The sequence below is a fragment of the Conger conger genome, chromosome 6 (assembly GCF_963514075.1).
Source record: "Conger conger chromosome 6, fConCon1.1, whole genome shotgun sequence".
Classification (NCBI taxonomy): Eukaryota; Metazoa; Chordata; class Actinopteri; order Anguilliformes; family Congridae; genus Conger; species Conger conger.
In genome coordinates this window covers 39,802,365-39,820,522 of record NC_083765.1, presented here as the reverse complement: position 1 = coordinate 39,820,522, position 18,158 = coordinate 39,802,365, and the positions used below count along the sequence as shown (strand labels likewise).

The 18,158-nt window shown below is 48.7% G+C and overlaps 1 protein-coding gene and 1 long non-coding RNA gene across 7 annotated transcripts in view; both read right to left on the bottom strand.

Moving 5' to 3' along the window:
* The window catches only part of LOC133131171 (nuclear factor 1 B-type-like), a 93,078-nt gene that overhangs the window by 19,395 nt on the left and 55,525 nt on the right, over positions 1–18,158 (bottom strand). For 2 of the 6 annotated variants that reach the window (XM_061246374.1, XM_061246373.1), the window contains exons 3-10: positions 17,915–17,968; positions 16,737–16,805; positions 12,790–12,910; positions 12,004–12,116; positions 7,828–7,959; positions 6,466–6,650; positions 2,366–2,528; positions 465–547 (exon numbers count right to left, since the gene is read on the bottom strand). In XM_061246374.1, coding sequence (XP_061102358.1) covers positions 465–547; positions 2,366–2,528; positions 6,466–6,650; positions 7,828–7,959; positions 12,004–12,116; positions 12,790–12,910; positions 16,737–16,805; positions 17,915–17,968 — 920 coding nt within the window. Of the gene's footprint in view, positions 1–464; positions 548–2,365; positions 2,529–6,465; positions 6,651–7,827; positions 7,960–12,003; positions 12,117–12,789; positions 12,911–16,736; positions 16,806–17,908; positions 17,969–18,158 lie in introns of all 6 variants that reach the window. The other 4 variants (XM_061246375.1, XM_061246377.1, XM_061246372.1 and 1 more) reach the window with 3 other exon arrangements.
* On the bottom strand, positions 9,999–11,971 carry LOC133131172 (uncharacterized). The gene is made up of 3 exons (XR_009708990.1): positions 10,528–11,971; positions 10,386–10,417; positions 9,999–10,317 (listed from the first exon to the last, which is right to left on the bottom strand). It is a non-coding gene; the product is annotated as an uncharacterized LOC133131172 (long non-coding RNA).

Genomic DNA, 18,158 nt, shown 5'->3' with positions numbered 1-18,158 from the left:
GTAAAAAGACTACAGGGACCAATAGAGAAAAGGACACAAGAAAATATCCCAAATTACAAAGAGGAAGAAATTGCAATGATACAGTCAACTCCTTATAAATGCATATTGAAAAGAACACTCATTTTCACTGTAGCATTTCACTTGCTATGGGCACACAGTGGATAAGGGTCCAAGATCACAAACATGGGCCATTAACCCTGGTCCTGGAGAGCCAATGGGCCGCTTTTTGCAACTCGGCACTTAATTGATAGATTTAACCTGTTGATGACAGAGGTCTGTGATAGGCTGGCTTACGAGCAAAGATAATAAATTCAGCTGTGTAGGACCAGGGTTGGGTAGTCCATACTCCCAGCAGTTGTGATGATATGCAGTTACGATGAGTTGACTATAGGAGGGGCTGTTTCCTAAATGGAGGACACCAAGGGGGGGCAAAGGGTGTGGTCAGGTAAGTGGTAGGAGCTTACCTGCTGCTGGTGGAGGAAGGCCGGATCCCGGGGGCTCAGTCCCACGAAGCGGTTCGATGTGGGGGTGCCAGGCGCAGAGTAGGCTGGGAAAAGAGTGAGAAAGTCAGTTATCACACACATCTAAAAGAGGGGGAAAGTCAGTTATCACACACATCTAAAAGAGCGGGGAAGTCAGTTATCGCAACTCTAAAAGAACAGAAAAGTCAGTTACCACACACCTCAAAAAGAGCGGGAAACTCAGTTACCACACATCTCTAAAAGAGCGGGAAACTCAGTTACCACACACCTCTAAAAGAGCAGGAAAGTCAGTCACACACACCACTAAAAGAGTGAGAAAGTCAGTTATCACACACCTCTATGTTGGCCACATGCATATACCCTAGTAATATGAGCCACAGAGTACGGCCCAACATTCACAGACCAGTGAGTGTATGGACATCATCACTGAAGCAGCAAATGTAAGTAGACTAAGCTAACCTAGAATCATGACACAAATCATATATACAGCGAAGCGACCAGTGCCATAAAAACTGAATAAAAACACCTGAACTTAATACCCTTCTAGATGTTGTCCTTATCTCTGCTATCTGGCTGAGGTAGTCAAACGCCAGCGGGGTGTAATGCTTCTTTTATGATTTAATTTACATCCTGAAAGAAAAGGGCATTTTTGTGTGAAGGCTGAGCGAGTCGAGGCAGATTCTCAGAGCTTTGGGAATCTCAGGACGCTCGCGTCACGCGCAGAGCTTAAGCTCCTGCAGCAAGGCCGAGGTTTCTACTCTTCAACGGAGCGAAGACAAGAACTGCTAACAGCATTCTCTCAGTAAAAACAAGCGTAAAGGCTTGAAAGAGTGACAGCGAGAGACAGTGAGAGTCAGCGAGAGACAGAGTGAGAGAGTGAGTAATGCAATCAACTGTCAAGTACAGGTACAAAGTCTTATTTTGTGTTGACGTCCTGGAGGGCCACAGTTTCTGCAGGTTTAACTCCAGTCCTGGAGGGCTGCAGTGTCTGCAGGTTTAACTCCAGTCCTGGAGGGCTGCAGTGTCTGCAGGTTTAACTCCAGTCTGGAGGGCCGCGGTGTCCGCAGGTTTAACTCCAGTCCTGGAGGGCCGCGGTGTCTGCAGGTTTAACTCCAGTCCTGGAGGGCCGCAGTGTCTGCAGGTTTAACTCCAGTCCTGGAGGGCCGCAGTGTCTGCAGGTTTAACTCCAGTCCTGGAGGGCCACAGTGTCTGCAGGTTTAACTCCAGTCCTGGCGGGCCGCAGTGTCTGCAGGTTTAACTTCAGTCCTGGAGGGCCGCAGTGTCTGCAGGTTTAACTCCAGTCCTGGAGGGCCGCAGTGTCTGCAGGTTTAACTCCAGCCTTGGAGGGCCGCAGTGTCTGCAGGTTTAACTCCAGTCTGGAGGGCCGCAGTGTCTGCAGGTTTAACTCCAGTCTGGAGGGCCGCAGTGTCTGCAGGTTTAACTCCAGTCCTGGAGAGCCACAGTGTCTGCAGGTTTAACTCCAGCCTTGGAGGGCCGCAGTGTCTGCAGGTTTAACTCCAGTCTGGAGGGCTGCAGTGTCTGCAGGTTTAACTCCAGTCTGGAGGGCTGCAGTGTCTGCAGGTTTAACTCCAGTCTGGAGGGCCGCAGTGTCTGCAGGTTTAACTCCAGTCCTGAGGGCCGCAGTGTCTGCAGGTTTAACTCCAGTCTGGAGGGCCGCAGTGTCTGCAGGTTTAACTCCAGTCCTGGAGGGCTGTACAGAGCTTCAGTTTGAGATCCTTGTGCTACAGTTTTTATTTTCTCCGTTGTGAGAAAGAGAGCGACAGAAGATAGCTCAGGCAGTCCCAGGAGGTGAGAGATGAGAAGGATCTCACGTAGCATAGAGGTGGCCCAGCAGTGGAGCAGTGTGTAGGAGCAGTACTCACAGCTGTGGCTGGGGGACGCTGGCTCACCTTCTGAGGATGTGGTGATGGGTTTGGTGTCGGGCATGGACAGGGACACTGGCCGGACACCGTGGTGTGGAGAGGGGGCCAGAACCGGGGTGAAGTGCCCCGGAACCTTCCCCACCACCTGGCCGCTGCTGTTGGGCTGCGGGGCAAACAAAGGAGCCAGTGTTAACGGGAGGGGGTCACACTTTTATTTTACATGAGTTATTTAGTTGAGGCTTTTATCTAAAGATACTTACAGTTCATTCAACTAAGCAGAGGCCAACTCCTCCCTGGAGCAATGTGGGGTTAAGACACTGTGGCCTTGCTCAAGGGCCCAACAGCTGGGCGGATCTTATAGTGGCTACACTGGGGCTGGAAACACCAATGTTCCGGGTTCAAGTCATGTACCTTAATCACTAGGCTACAGGCTGCCCAGAATTACTTAAATGAATGAACATGCACTCACACACAATGCTGCCCAGTCACACACAGAACTGCCTGATCTCTCACACACACATACACATAATCCAATGCCTAATCACACACACACACACACACACACACACACACACAGAACTGCCTTTGCGTGGGCCCCAAAAGTTGAAAGCATTGGAAGGCCTGTGAATGAGAGAGGTCTCAGCAGGGTACCTTAATGAGAATGTTTCATTACAGCATCATATAATCTGTATTAAAATGTCCCTGGCAGCCCTCGGCAGGGTTACACACACAGCGTTATGAACACTAATTTCCCACAGTCCTGTGGGCCCCACAAACAATGCATGTCTGCCATCTTTACTGGTTACTGTGGCCTCCTAACCAACAAATATACACATAATCCCACTGTCAGATACATACAACATAACCCCTAACAACCACTGTCAGGTATACACAGCATAACCCCTAACAGTCACTATCAGATATATACTATAAGACTAAAATACTTGTTATTTTTTTTGTTTTTGCCCGCCTCCCTCCTTCTCTCTTTATCTTTTTCTCCCTCTCTCTCGAAAACCACACAGCCATTTTGTGGTTAGGGTTTTTTTCAAGCTGTGTGAACGGCTTAATCATTTCCAAAAATCCAGCATTGCGTATGCTGCGTTTCCAGTCTTACGAAAACAGCTCTTAAAACCATCAGCTAAGTGTGCTGACGTCTTTACGGTTGTATATTTATGTGTGTGTGTGTGCGTGTGGGTGCTGACTGCTAAGGTTCTTATTGTTTTAGTGTGAAAATCACACGGACTTCACTGCCCTCCCTTTACTGCTGAGAGACCTGATCTGTGGTCCAGCAGTAGATGTATCTGATGAGTTCATGTCGTAAAACAGCCCTCTCTGACACGTAACCAACCCCTCAACATGGGTCTTATATTTCTCACCTGTATGGCCAAGTGGCAAGAATCTCCCACAGCAAATGAACACCCCCCAACACACCCTCCCCAACCACAAAATAATATGTGGAAATTCTCAAGTTTTGCAACACTAAATTCTTAGCCCTTTCTCCTAACGCTGTGTAAGAATCGTACAAACACTGTGAGGAAAGACATGGGCCCTTTTCTTTCTAGAAGTTTCATTCTGACATGACATACGCACACAGGAAATGTACAACAGATTCCTGAGAAAACACTCAGGAGACCCGACATTTCCACACTCTGCTTTTGAGAGAGTTTCAAAATCAACAGATATTTTATGTCAAAACACAGAGAGAGACAGAGAGAGATGGACAGAGAATCAGAATGATAAACAGATGGGCAGGGAGGAGTGAGAGGGGAAGAGATGGACAGAGAGAGAAAGAGGGAGAGAGAGACAGTGAGACGGCGATGGATAGGGGGAAAGTGAGAGTGGAGGGGGACATATGGACAGAGAGAAAGAGGGAAAGAGGGAGAAAGAGGAGAGAAAGATAGAATGCTGTCTGCAAAAAATGACCATCTTAACAAGCGTTTTAGTTTCTAAAAGTTCACTTTTCTTATTCCATTGACAAATCCTTTTTTTTGCGAAACATTTAGTGAGATAAGATTTTACGTCTCAATATAGGACAAAAGTACATGTTATTTATTAGATTTCTTTGCAGTGTGAGAGAGAGAAACAGAGAGCGGTCATACCCGGTACGACAGGGCACCACGGGGCGAGCAGCGCCCTCTGAACAGCGCTACGATGGCGCATAATAAAGACATCACTCATTACTCCGGTTTATTTCCCTCCCCCCGGCGTTCCACACATCCACACACTGTTTTTCTGTCATCCTCCTTTAATTTAATCTTCCGATGCTGTAACGCTCTCCGGGCCTGAGAAAATAAACAGCGTAATTATTTTATTGTCTTTATCGACGCTACGGGTCGGGGCCCTGGGGTTACAGCGGCCAAGACCGTCCACCGTGGGCGGAACTGTGGCTCGGAGTGAGGAATCTAAAACATATGCGTTCCCACGGAACATATTTCACATTAAACGTTCGATGTAACGTCAGCTTGGTGAACGGACTGGCGCACGGTGCAGACACTCACGCTGCATGTGCGTCTGGTTCGTGTGTCTCTTGGCCGTTCGGCCTCTTGGAGCTGCCGGTGTGAAAAACACCGGCAGGCACAACACGGCACGAAATCCAGCCTACAACCGGCACTGTCACGGCTTCCACTGCGCCGCGACTTATAATAACATGATAAATACATTGTTATCTAGCTGATGCTTTCTTCCAAACTGACTTACAGTTGATTAGACTAAGCAGGGGACAATCCCAATGAAGCAATGTGGGTTTTAGTCGGTTTTTGATAGGGGCTCAAAACAATAGTATAGCAGTTGTTTCGATCAGTTGAAAAGGTACTTTGGGACTGAAAGGGTTAAACAAGAATTCCTACATGTGGGTTTTACTGGACTCTCAAGTTTCTGAATACTAACTACAGTACACACGTTAAAGCATATTTAGTACCATGAAAATGACATGACAATCTCCGGTGAGATTTACAATGCTCTCTTTGTCTTAGGTTTTTACCAGGTGAGTGGAGTTACAAATGATTCTACAGTACCAGAAAGGTAAAGCAGTTGGAACACTGAGCTTATAGTTCAAAGGTCATAGGTTCTGTTAAACTGTTGACTGCAGTCCTTGAAGAGCTTCAATAAATATTGTAGGAACCCGGCTTTATAAAACTGTTGGAATATAAAGATGTAAGTTGGATCAGGGCATTAGCCGAATGCCTAAAGGCAAACATGCCCAGGACATCCCTTTCCTGATTTTTAAGAAAATAAAACCAGAACACGCTGGAAGACTTGAACGGCTAATGTGATTTGCATTCAAATCCGGGAAAGGAAAACAGGGATGTTTTCATGCCGTCACCGTCGAGCGGGGGCCAAACCGGCCCCTGGCTCCGGATCCCAGGCGAGGGGCCGAGCGGATGGTGATAAAGTGAATAATTTATTTTCCGCAGAGCGCAGATGAATGAGTGGAAATGTGTTTCTGAACTGCCATAAAACTGCAGCAATCAGAGCGGGGGCCTTGCATGAATCCATCAGCAATCATCAATTATTCCAGAACGTTCTTCCCCTAGCCGCTGACGGTGCAGTTTCGCGAGAAAAGGCACGGACATCTCCGCCGCTTCCTGTGTGCCAATCAGCTTTCAGATCTTACAGGTGACCTCACATAACCCCTCAGTCGTTTCGACAACCAATCAGACTGCAGAGCGGCAGATGAGGGAGGTGATAAAGCAACCAGGCCACTCCCCCAACACGGTAAAGGCTGGAGTTGGTGGTAAAGGCTGGTTTTGGTAGTAAAGGCTGGAGTTGGTGGTAAAGGCTGGTTTTGGTGGTAAAGGCTGGAGTTGGTGGTAAAGGCTGGTTTTGAGACTGTAGCGGTATCGGGCTGGTATTGGTAATTACGTTTTTGGGGGTGTAGTGGTAAAGGCTGGTTTTGGTGGTAAAGGCTGGTTTTGGTGGTAAAGGCTGGAGTTGATAGTAAAGGCTGGTTTTGGTGGTAAAGGTTGGTTCTGGTGGTAAAGGTTGGTTCTGGTGATAAAGGCTGGTTTTGGTGGTAAAGGCTGGTTTTGACAGTGTAGCGGTATAGGGCTGGTGTTGGCAGGTGTAGTGGTATAGGGCTGGTTTTAACGGTAAAGCCTCACCTGGCTGCTCTGGCCACTGGACGGGTCGTAGGGCGGGACGTAGCCCTTCAGGCCGTCGGGGGGGTTGAGGTGGGGGGGGTAGCGGATGGTGGGATGAGAGAAGTAGCTGCTGGGGGCGGGGGGGAGGATGGCGGGCGCTGAAAACTGCAGGGGCGATGGTGGCGGGGGGCTCCTCGTGGAGATGACTGTGGGGGGGGAGAGAGACAGGTAAAAACATCATCAACAACAAGGACAACAGAGGAGCATGTTCCCAATGGATCTCCCCTGGTTAAATAAAGGGTTAAAACAATGTTGTCAGTCATTGGGGAGGCTAACCCACACCCCTCCGCGGCCACTGAAACTACAGGAAGCGCTCAAGGACAATGCAAATGCAGACATTCTGTGAAAGTTGAGAAGTTAAAAACAGCTTTCAGCAACTATTTGAAGGAGTCTGTCCGGAACCAAAGGCAGCAGATAGCGTGTGGCCCTGGGACTGGAGTGTGCAAAGCCTTCTCTGTAAGGATGTGATTTTCCAGATTTTAGTTCCAGATTAATCAGGAAACACTCATTTTAGATCCCAAAATTTCTCCGGGGGCCCATGGATGTACTGACTTTGTTCCTGAACCTTCTCTCCTGTGGTCAGCCGAACTTGTGATGTGTGTGTGCGTGTGTGTGTGTGTATGTGTGTGCGTGTGTGTGTATGTGTGTGTGTATGACAGGCTTAAGCTTCACTCCTTGCCTCTGGTGGAGACATTCCGGCTTGGAAAAAACAGTATTTCCTGATTAATCGGAGGGGAAAAACACACATCCCGGGGGAATATCCGTCAGCCACAACGGATCGATGAACGTGAGTGAGTCAGGGGGTGGAGGGCGGTCAGAAAACCCGACCGCACTGCGGCGACCGGAGCGACCGCAGCCGCAGAGAAACGGTTTCAGTGGGGGAAATAAATCAGACACGTCATAACGCGCTTTTACGGGCCAATAAACACGGCCCTTCGTCTTCCCGAAGCACCGCCTCTCTCTGCGCAGGACGGGCGCAGAGATATCGACTAAACCGCGCGTCCCGCCTGACCGCAAACGCCGCATCGATCCGGGAACGGTTCTGCCTGGAAACACGACACCTCCTCTCACTTCGTCTTCAGACGGCAGAGTAAGAAGAACTTACCGTGGGGTATTTACAGGATAGTAAGTGTAGGGGGGTAGTTGGGGAGAGGATAAGAAGCAGGGGACAATCCTCCTGGAGCAAAGTGGGGTTAATGGCCCTACAGCTGCACTGATCTTATAGTGACTACACTAGGTCCCAGTCATGTACCTTAGCCACTAGGCTACAGGCTATGGGGTCCCCCCACCCTGTGCCTCCCCTCCCTCAGTACATGGCCTTACCGCTGTGTCCGGGGCCCCCCAGGCCCGGGTGGTGGTGGGGGAACGCAGTGATCCTGGGGGAGGAGTCCTGTGGTGAGGTGGGGCTGAACAGAGGCTTTTCCTGTTTCTTCATGGTGGGGGACGACATATCACCTGGAGAGAGAGAGAAACACCATCCAGGTCAACATCCAGGGCCTTCACATACCTCCAACATCCAGGGCCCCCTCCCACACACACACACTGGGTAAAGGTTCAATAACTCATTACAAACACTTCCTAACATGCCGCTGCTCCACTAAGTCTCCAACTGCATGTGGGTAACATGTCAGTCAACCACAAGTGGTGTGGAGTACGACAGCCTGCAGCACCGTCGGGGTGAAGCAGTGTAGGGTTACTGCAGGATTACGGAGTTAGCCGGACAAGTGCACTGAGAAAACCCAGAATCCTCCCAAATCTGGAACATGGACTGAAGTAAAAACAGCTGTTGGGGTTTTATTCAGTGAATTTATCCAGCTAACTCTGTAATCCTGCTTCGTCATATACACCCCTGATCTCAGATTTGAGATAATTTACCTCCTCTCCTCCAAACCCCACACAAAATGGCAACCCTGTGATTCTTTATTCTCTTTGGATGCCCAAATAAGGTGGGCTCTGCCCGGCTGAGGGGACATCTCTCCTGCCAGGTCCAGGTGAACAGTGAAGCTGAAGATGCCGGCGATGGGGGGGGCTAATACTACAGAGGGGCGGATGATCCTCCTAATATTGCGGCTAGGCGGAGGGGGCAGATCTGCTTACAGATCGCTCCGGAGATTAAGCCCGTCTGCCCGGGGGGAAGGGGGGGAGAAAAAGGGGAAAAAAGAGAGAAACTGGCAGGAGGTAATGATGCGTGTGAGGAAGAGTGTGTGTCTCTCCCAAGCCTTAAACAGACCTAAAGCACTCTCTCTCTCTCTCTCTCTCTCTCTCTCTCTCTCAGAGGCACACGGAACACAGAAAAAGCCTCCAGAGGTCGGCACGTACACATACTGTACACACACACCTACTGTACACACGTACACACACACTGTATGCACATACACATACTGCACACACGCACTGTACACACACACACACACACACACACACATACACACATTGCACACACATACTGTACACAGACATACTGTCTGCACATACACACATACTGCACACGCACTGTACACACACACACATATATTGTACACACACTGCACTCACTGCAGCAGCAGGTGATGTGAACTCATACCACTATGGGACAATCAGGGTAATTTCCAGCTGTTTTTGTTTCGAGAGCAGCTGAGTGCAAACTGCGTGAGATACTAGCAATATCGACGGTTATACGATTAAAGAGCAAATAACAGCCTCAGCTAATGCTGTTATGTTTACACCTATACTTCCTTCTACAGGACAGTGTGCAATTAATTACACAGCCTCACAAAGAAAAAAAGATTAGTGTCTGAAAGTGTTTTAGAATTTAAAGTGGAATTTTGGCTAGGAAAGGAGTAAGGAGACATATTTCAGAAACACAGCAGGGCCGAAACCAGAAAGCCCATATTTCTTCATTGCAAACAGCTGTTTGCTATCCCAGTTTCCCAAGCAAAATGCACAGCACCGCACCAATTCCCCAACAGTACGAGAGCTCCCGACCTTCCAAGAAGAGAGGGAGAGCTACAGAAAGAGAAAAGGAAGAGGTTGGAATCAGAATCAGGCTGGTGCGTTTAGTGCCAGATATCCTGCTTTAAGGGGCTGGCTGAGCTGTCCGTCATCCCACTAAAGCAGCAAGGGGGGGGCGGGGGGGCAAGGCTTCCTGCTACGGCCTCATATGGAACTAATATTTCTCCAATTTTCTCTCTAATATTTTCTTTAACAAAACAAACACGTTCTCAGGAACAGCCTCTCCTTTCTCCTACCCCCAAACCGCCACCCCCCCTTCCCTACCCCACGGCATTTAAAGATGACATCATCGGGCTGCTGTGTCAGCAGGGTAAGTAGTTTTGGGGAGTCGTGGGGGTTTGGGGGCGGGGGTGGGGAACCGCTTGAGCGCTTGTTAAGAAGGAGTAAAAAATGACAGGGTGGGAACAGTGTGTACCACCCTCCCCCCCCTCTCTCTCCCCCTCCCCTCTCTCCGTGTAATGCCCCGGGGCAGGTATTCTCACCGGCCCCCATTGTGGGTGAAAGGCAGAGGTTCACTTTCTCGTTCGCTGGTGGAGGCTTAATTAAAAGTGGCTGGGTTGTGTCGTGTCGAGCGAGACTGTGACCAGACTTCTGCTGCAGCTGCCCTATACCCCCCCTACACCCACCATCAGAGGAACCACCTCCGAGCAGCCTGTCAGCGATCGCACTCCAGGGACCCCAGTCATGTGACCCACCAACTGGCTGGCCAGCTGTGAGGAGAGAGGCGTGTGGCTGTGGAAGCCTGGTTCAAACACACCTGTCTGTGCGACACACACCACACACCTGTCTGTGGGAGACAGCACACCTGTCTGTGGGACACACCTGTCTGTCTGTGGGACACACACCTGTCTGTGAGACACACACCACACACCTGTCTGTCTGTGGGACACACGTGTCTGTGAAACACACACCACACACCTGTCTGTCTGTGGGACAGCATACCTGTCTGTGGGACACACACCACACACCTGTCTGTGGGACACACACCTGTCTGTGGGACACACACCACACACCTGTCTGTGGGACACACACCTGTCTGTGGGACACACGTGTCTGTGAAACACACACCACACACCTGTCTGTCTGTGGGACACACACCTGTCTGTGGGACACACACCACACACCTGTCTGTGGGGCACACGCTTGTCTGTGGGGCACACACCACACACCTATCCATGGGACAGACCCAACTAGACTGAGTTCTGAAGAACTGGGTTGTGTGCTAATGTAATGTATGGAATAGTGGACTTGTTTTTTGATGACGCAGTATGGCCTATAGCAGGAACGGGGTTATTTGGAGGAAACACAGGCACACTTAGAAGCAGAAGCCCTCAAGGACACCTTGGGCGGAGGGGGTGAGCGATGGGTCTTAACGGACATTTACGAGTGGCCCCCGAGAGCACATTATCGCACGCGGATCAGCACTTCCCACGCAGTCAGGAGAAGCCAACTTTACTGCGCTTAAAAAGCCCCACTCAGACCGCCAGTTTAATTAAGGCCAGGTTCCTGATGGACTGAACTTCATGAGCTCCTTTCTGCGTGTTCTGGTAAGAGCAGTAGGTGTTTTAGGACCAGACCTGGGTCACATACTGTATAAGCTCAAAGTACTTTAAATATTTGGATAATGATAACATTTGAAGAAACACTCCTGTCATGTCCTATTGAATGTTCAAATGTGTTACTAAACCAAAACACTATTATTTTCTCATGGGCAGTCTGCCCTCCTTATGTATTTTATGATGTTATTCAGACGAGAAACACAGAGGGGGTATAGACAGAGACGGATTTGACAAGACAAGATGGCTGCTCTACGAACTGCACTGCTCACCAGACACATCTCACCAAACCAGCACTATTCTTATAACATTAAGAATTTTGATCTTAATATCAGTGAAAACAGGCATTTAATTTGAAATTTGTCACTAATCTGCAGGAAGCTTGCTGGTGTCTAAAGGGGATGGGTAGGGTGACCAGATTTCCCGGATACTCTGGACATAATGCAATGAGAAGCTACAATAGTGGCAGTTACAGTCAGAAAACTCATTGAAATATGGCACAACCAAAATAAGATGAAAATTGGGATTTATCAGAATAAGTCTGGACAGATAAAAGGGGCTGAAGTACGGGGGGTCTGGTCACCCTAGGTAAGGGTTGAATTATTTTTGCCGCAGGTGTATTCTGTAACCACGCCTAATTCCTGAGGGGGGTGGGGTTTCCAAATTCTCTGGAAAGAACCTAACCACACTTAATGCTACACTATCCTTTCATTCCATTTTTATATTTCCCATGAAGTATTTTAGATATGTATTCAGTATTCATATGATAGTTGGGTCCTGCTGGAATCACTCTCATACTGACACTTGCACTGATACCCCCACGCTCACACACACATGCTCACGATCTCACACACACGCTCACGCTCACACACACACACTCTCACACACACACGCTCGCACACACACGCTCACACACTTGCGCTTTCTCACACACACTCTCATACACACACACCTTGGTCTCGCTCATGCCAGTTCCTGCTGGCCGGGGAGTTGGGAGAGGAGTAGAAGTCTCCTGAGGGGCTGGTCTCCATGTTGTCCTCAATGGCGATGGTCTTGGGCCGCTTGCTAAAGGGAGGGGCAGGAACAGATGGAGAGAGAAAGGCTCAGGAACACAAATACAAACACAAACACAAACAAGAAACAGCAAGAGAAAATGGCCATCATGTTGCATTTTCCAACTGATGTACTGAATTTTAATCCATTTCCTGGGACAGTTGGGTTGACAATGACCACAAGCTCTGCAGCACACACTAAGAGCCTGACAACAACAGAAAAAATACTTATTAAATTTCATCAGCTGCTGTGGGTAATCTATACTGCTGGGGGCTAATAATCTCGGCTGTTATAACTTGGTGTTGATTCAAAAACTACTGTGACCGATTTGCATTGTAACAGTGGAAACCAGTAGACCCTGCAGCTCGCCACAACCAGGGTTAGAGACCCCAGCACACCCTGTGGCTCTCCAGGACCAGGGCTGAGGACCCCAGCAGACCCTGTGGATCTCCAGGACCAGGAGTGAGGACCCCAGCACACCCTGCGGCTCTCCAGGACCAGGGCTGGGGACCCCGGCAGACCCTGTGGCTCTCCAGGACCAGGGCTGGGGACCCCAGCAGACCCTGTGGCTCTCCAGGAACAGGGCTGGGGACCCCAGCAGACCCTGTGGCTCTCCAGGAACAGGGCTGGGGACCCCAGCAGACCCTGTGGCTCTCCAGGGGGGCCTTGTGGGCGGGGTACTGACCTGCCGGGGGGAGACGAGAGGGACCGGTGAAGACCCACGCTGGAGTTCAGGTCGTGGTAGTATGGCTGGCTGGGCATGTCTGCCATGGAGAAGTTCACCCCAGCTCCCTGGGTGATGGGTGCTGTGGACACACGCACAGACACGAACACACACGCACACATTAAATATTAAGTTAAACCAGCAGTACAATGCAATGCAATTTATCGTCCAACAAAAATTGCTAAATTGAAACCATACTCAGTAACACTGTATTACAGTCACAACTGGAAAAAAGGAAGGGTAAATTAAAGCCAACCCACAATATAATTTCGTTATTTATTCACAGAATTATAAGCTTGGCAGACGGCCATACCCAGGATGACTAACAGGGCCCATATTTTGGCTTATCTGTGAACACAGCTGGGTATATACCAAAGCAGCTCAGGTTTAAATCCGCGCTGCACCTCAAAACCCATCTACCTGCACCCGCAAACCCCAAATCTAGAGCTTACTCCTGCTGCAGCAGTCCCAGAAAAGTCAACCAGGAAATCTGCACACACCCAGAGGAACACACGTCACCTTCCTACCTGCTGAATTTCAAACTTTAGACTTGTGTCTGCATTCATAAAGTATGCGAAAACAGGAGTGCTGGTCTAGGATCAGCTGTTAAGCTCATAATGATCATCAACTCTGGCCTGCTAAATCCAAACCCTGCCCTGGTTTTCTTTTCTCCCAGGCAATTAGTGCTATTTATTGGCCAAACTTCACACCAGAAACCTCCAGTTCTCAGCCCTCAAGGACCGTGAGTTGCTAATCCCTGGAGTATGGGCAGAGGAAATGGCGTTCTGAATGAGCGCTTCCACTGTGAGACACTTCTATGGACACATTTACTGATCTAGGAGCAGTTTTATCCTTTCAGCTCATAAGGAATAAGGGTAGGGTGTAGACAAGGGAAACCTGAGGCTCATTCCAACCGCTTATTTTATACTTCCCCGTCTCCTCCTTCCTTGACTGACCCAGAAATCTACTGAGGTCCACAAGCTTGAAGGACACTCCAACCCCTTAAATTCTCCTTGAAGGAGCTAAGAGCAAGGAACTTAGGAGGATCCCAAAAAATTCTTGAGCCAGGAAACATGGTTGCATCCTTTGCGGAAGTAGTTTTTCAGAATGTGTGCCATATGAATGATCACCCTGTGGTTCCACATCTCCCCATCTACCATGTCTGTAACTGGCATGGCTTCCAAGTGACGTTGGAAGGGGCAAGGACACTCCAAATGCCAACGTGCCAATTTTTCTCAATTCTTCCATCCATTCCTTTCCTCATTTCCTTTCCTTGCCTTCCCGAATGGGTGGAGCTAGGAAGGACGAAAGGAGGTAAGGAAAGGAAACGAGGAGGTGACATAAGCCCCTGATCCTAGGTCAGCCCTCCTACTCTGAGATCCTTTATAGATTTGAACAAAGAGAGGCAGCAGACCTGAACGCTGGGGGCTGGGACTGATCAAGCCACGCGCATCTCACCATGAAATGATGTTTGAGCAGAAGATTTGTGTTTGGCTTGTATGGAAAGCAGTGTTTGCCTTAGGGGGAAACACTGGGGTGAATGCAAATTTGAACACATCACTGATCTGACCTCTCTCTCGGGTTAGACCTTCTCAGAGACACACCCAGCCATGAGCTGTGGGACATCCTAGCGCGAGTGTTAATAATCTCTGTGGCCCGACTCATTTAGGTTGTTTGTGCATACTATACAATGCAGGTCAAAACAGGTAGGGAACCAGCTCAAAGTTTGCTGGTTTGAATCCCCGCAAGAATCATACCCTTGAGCAAGATACTGACTTCTACAGTAAAATATACAGCTCTATAAAATCACTGTACATAAAAGTGTCATCTAAGTGGATAAAAGGCTAAATGCCAAAATGTAAATGAACAACTTTGCTACTGTGATGTCATACTACAGGGTTCCAAGTCTTCCCCCAATAAGTATGCAATATGCTAATTCTAAAAACTTTCATCCCATGAATTCCATCCAATCAAAGCAAGACAATGCAAGTTAAGGGTCCACACTTTACTTTACTGTGCGTGTCATGGCTTAACAAATGTCATGGCAACAGCTCTGTGGACATGCTCCAGGTCACACGCAGATGTTGGCCGTCTGCACAAGACAAACCTTTTAATCTTTCAACAGGACAGCACGTGTGCATTACGCACACACATCTGGCAAATGGAGAATAGCCTTTATGTGTTTTTTTAAGACTAAAGGCCCATCCACACCAATAACAATAACTATAAATATGTCATTTTAAAAACTGTTCTAACTCAAGTGGAGTAACACCACACCTATAATGACAATATCATAGGGATAATTTTCAGAATGATTTTTTCCAGCTGCATGAACGATAAAATACTGACAATCAAAATTCATCCCAATACACAGGGCTTCACGTCAAAAAATGGCAGATGACATAGCCGAGAGACAGAACGTTATCGCTCATCAGTGTGGATGCTCACATCCTTATGGTTCTAGTTACAGTTCTTGGTGCCGATGGCCTATAAACTAATAACACCTGCACATTTAAAAGGTGATCTCGACTAAGAGGTATCCAAATAAATCCCTGGAAATACACTGCTGTTGTCACGTTTCAGGTCTGTCTCGCCATGTTTTATGTTGATTTATGTTTATTTATGTTGTCTTAGTCACGTAGTGTCTTATCATGTATTATGTTGTCTAGGTTCGTCATGTTGTTTAGTTATGTTTCGTTACGATTTATTTTCTTGTCATGTTTAGTTATGTCTCGTTACGATTTATTTTCTTGTCATGTCTAGTTATGTTTTCGTTCGATTTTATTACCTGGTTATGTTGAGTGATTATCGTCTTAGTTTCGCTTTGTGTTATGTTTTGATGCATGTTTATTGTTACGTTAACTGGTCGTTGTTATGCATACACTTTTACATGTTTTTCCGCAAACCTTGCGTTCCGCCTTTTCTCTCTCTCTCTCTCTCTCTCTCGTTCTGTCATTCACTCCCCTAAGTGTTTCCATTTGTCTATTTACTAAAACTACTAACGCTAGATCAGGATTGGGTAGAGACTAACAAACTAATCATGTGTTCATGTTACCTTACGTTTCTCGTGCATGTCATTTACTAATTTACTAATGCTAGGGCAGGATAGGTTTATTACTAACGATTACTAATCTCCTTGTTAAACTTGTCATCCATCGCACCTGTTTTCCATTTCCTTGCTACGCTCTAACTAATTGTCTACACCTGTCTACACCTGCATTTATAGCCCAGTCGCGCTACTGTTCACTGCGAAATTGTCTGCCTCTGTTTTCCACGCAACTCTTGAGCATTTACTGTTTTGATTACACGTTACGATCCAAGCCCGTTACCGACTATTGATTATTGATTTCTGTTTTGTGACCATCGTTTGTTTTTTGACTACGTCCCCGCCTACCGTTTTTGTACTTTTGCCCCGCTGATTGTTTCATGGTTTCGACTCCCGCTTCGCCCACGACTACGCCTCTGCCTGCCGTCCACCTGTTCATCTGCCCCGCTGACAGCTCTCCTGCTACCGGACCTCCCTGCACGCCTACCGACTACGAGATTGCCTCTTCCCTCGGCACCGTGCTTTTTGTTTGTTTTGTATTTGTTTGGCTGGATCTTCGTGTATGGACTTTGCTTGTGTTGACTACGCACCTGGGACTCGTCCCGAATAAAGCCCCTACGGGACTTTATTTTACTATTGTTTCTGAGTCGTGCATTTTGGGTCCAACCCCCACGCACCCGTCTCAGTTGTAAGGTGAAGAAAGTCCCTTTGAGGGACACCAGAGTGCCATTTCAGACACATCTCCCATTCGCTCCCTCTCTCCAGGTCAGGGTCAGGTGACCAATGAGGCCGGCACTGACAGACTGAAGGCCCCGCCCCTTCCCCTGAAGAAATGCATGCTGGGAGGAGAAACGGCGCTTACTTCGAGACACCCGCACCAGTTCAGACACGCTGAAGACTCCGGATTTGATGAAGCTGTCCTCCAGGTAACCTGAGGAGGGGGGGAGCAGGAGAACAGAGAGGTGAGAACGGAACAACCGCTGTCAGCCCAGTCACCCATAATCATTTGTTATTTAGCAGACACTTTTATCTGAAGTGACTCACAGTTGATTAGACTAGGCAGGGGACAATCCCCCTGGAGCAATGCGAGGTTAAGGGCCTTGCTCAAGAGCCCAACAGCTGCACTGATCTTATTGTGGCTACACAGGGGCTTGAACCGCCAACCTTCCGGGTCCCAGTCATGCACCTTAGCCACTTTCCTCCTCATCACATAACCCAGCCCATTAAATGGGGGACTTCAGAAACTTCACTTTATTCAGTACTTTACTTTATTCAGTGTATTCTGGACTTTGATGAGCCCTGAATTTGTGTTTCAGTAGCTCACACACAGCATGCAGAGCAGGTGTCAGCCAGTGAAGTTTAAACACAAAAACCCAACTAAACTAATCACTGTCTGACCTCACAGTGAGGTGAACTCTGCCAGGCCCAGGGCTATCCCTGCCTGGCCCCAGTAATCCCATCAAGGAATAATCCCGTCTCTTTCCGGACTCTTTCCCTCTGCGTCACTGCGGCTAAACTTTAACCATTCTGCAGACTGGGGGTTTGGGGAGTTTGGAGGCCTGAGGGATTGGGTGATTGGGGTTTTGGGGAGATTGGAGGCTTGGGGTTTTGGGGGTTTGGGGAGTCTGGAGGCTTGGGGTATTGGGGGTTTGGAGAGTTTGGAGGCTTGGGGGATTGGGGTATTGGGGTTTTGGGGAGTTTGGAGGCTTGGGGGATTGGGGGTTTGGAGAGTTTGGAGGCTTGGGGGATTGGGGTTTTGGGGGTTTGGGGAGTATGGAGGCTTGGGGGATTTGCAGGTTTTTGAGTTTCCCCTTAAGTGACCCCAGGAGGGGGCTTCCATGCAGGGTTTTTATTAGGCAGGTTGACGGGAGAACGGAAAGTGTCTGAGAGAATCCTTCTGACCACAGCATAATGGAGCCCGCCCATAGCCCGCCCATAGCCCCCAGACTCCCCTCCCCTCCCCTCCCCTCCCCTCCCCAGCCTGCCGGCCCTGGGGGGTGGTCCGGGGGTCTGCGCTGAAAGAAGGCCACTTACACACACCTGGAGGACTCTTTCCAGCCTCATTGTTGCTGGGACTTCCTGACTGCTGCGCCTCTGAAAAAGAAAAGGAGGAGAAAAGAAGGGAAGGGAAGAGAAGAGAAGAGGGATTAGAGGAGAGAGCGGCTTTGAGCTCCACGCTTTCTTTCCGGCTCTCTGTTAACCCCTTTCATTTGACCTCCCCGGCAACACGAAATTAAACCACAGAGCTGCCTGTGTTCCTCAGGAGGGCTTTCCGGCTAGCCTG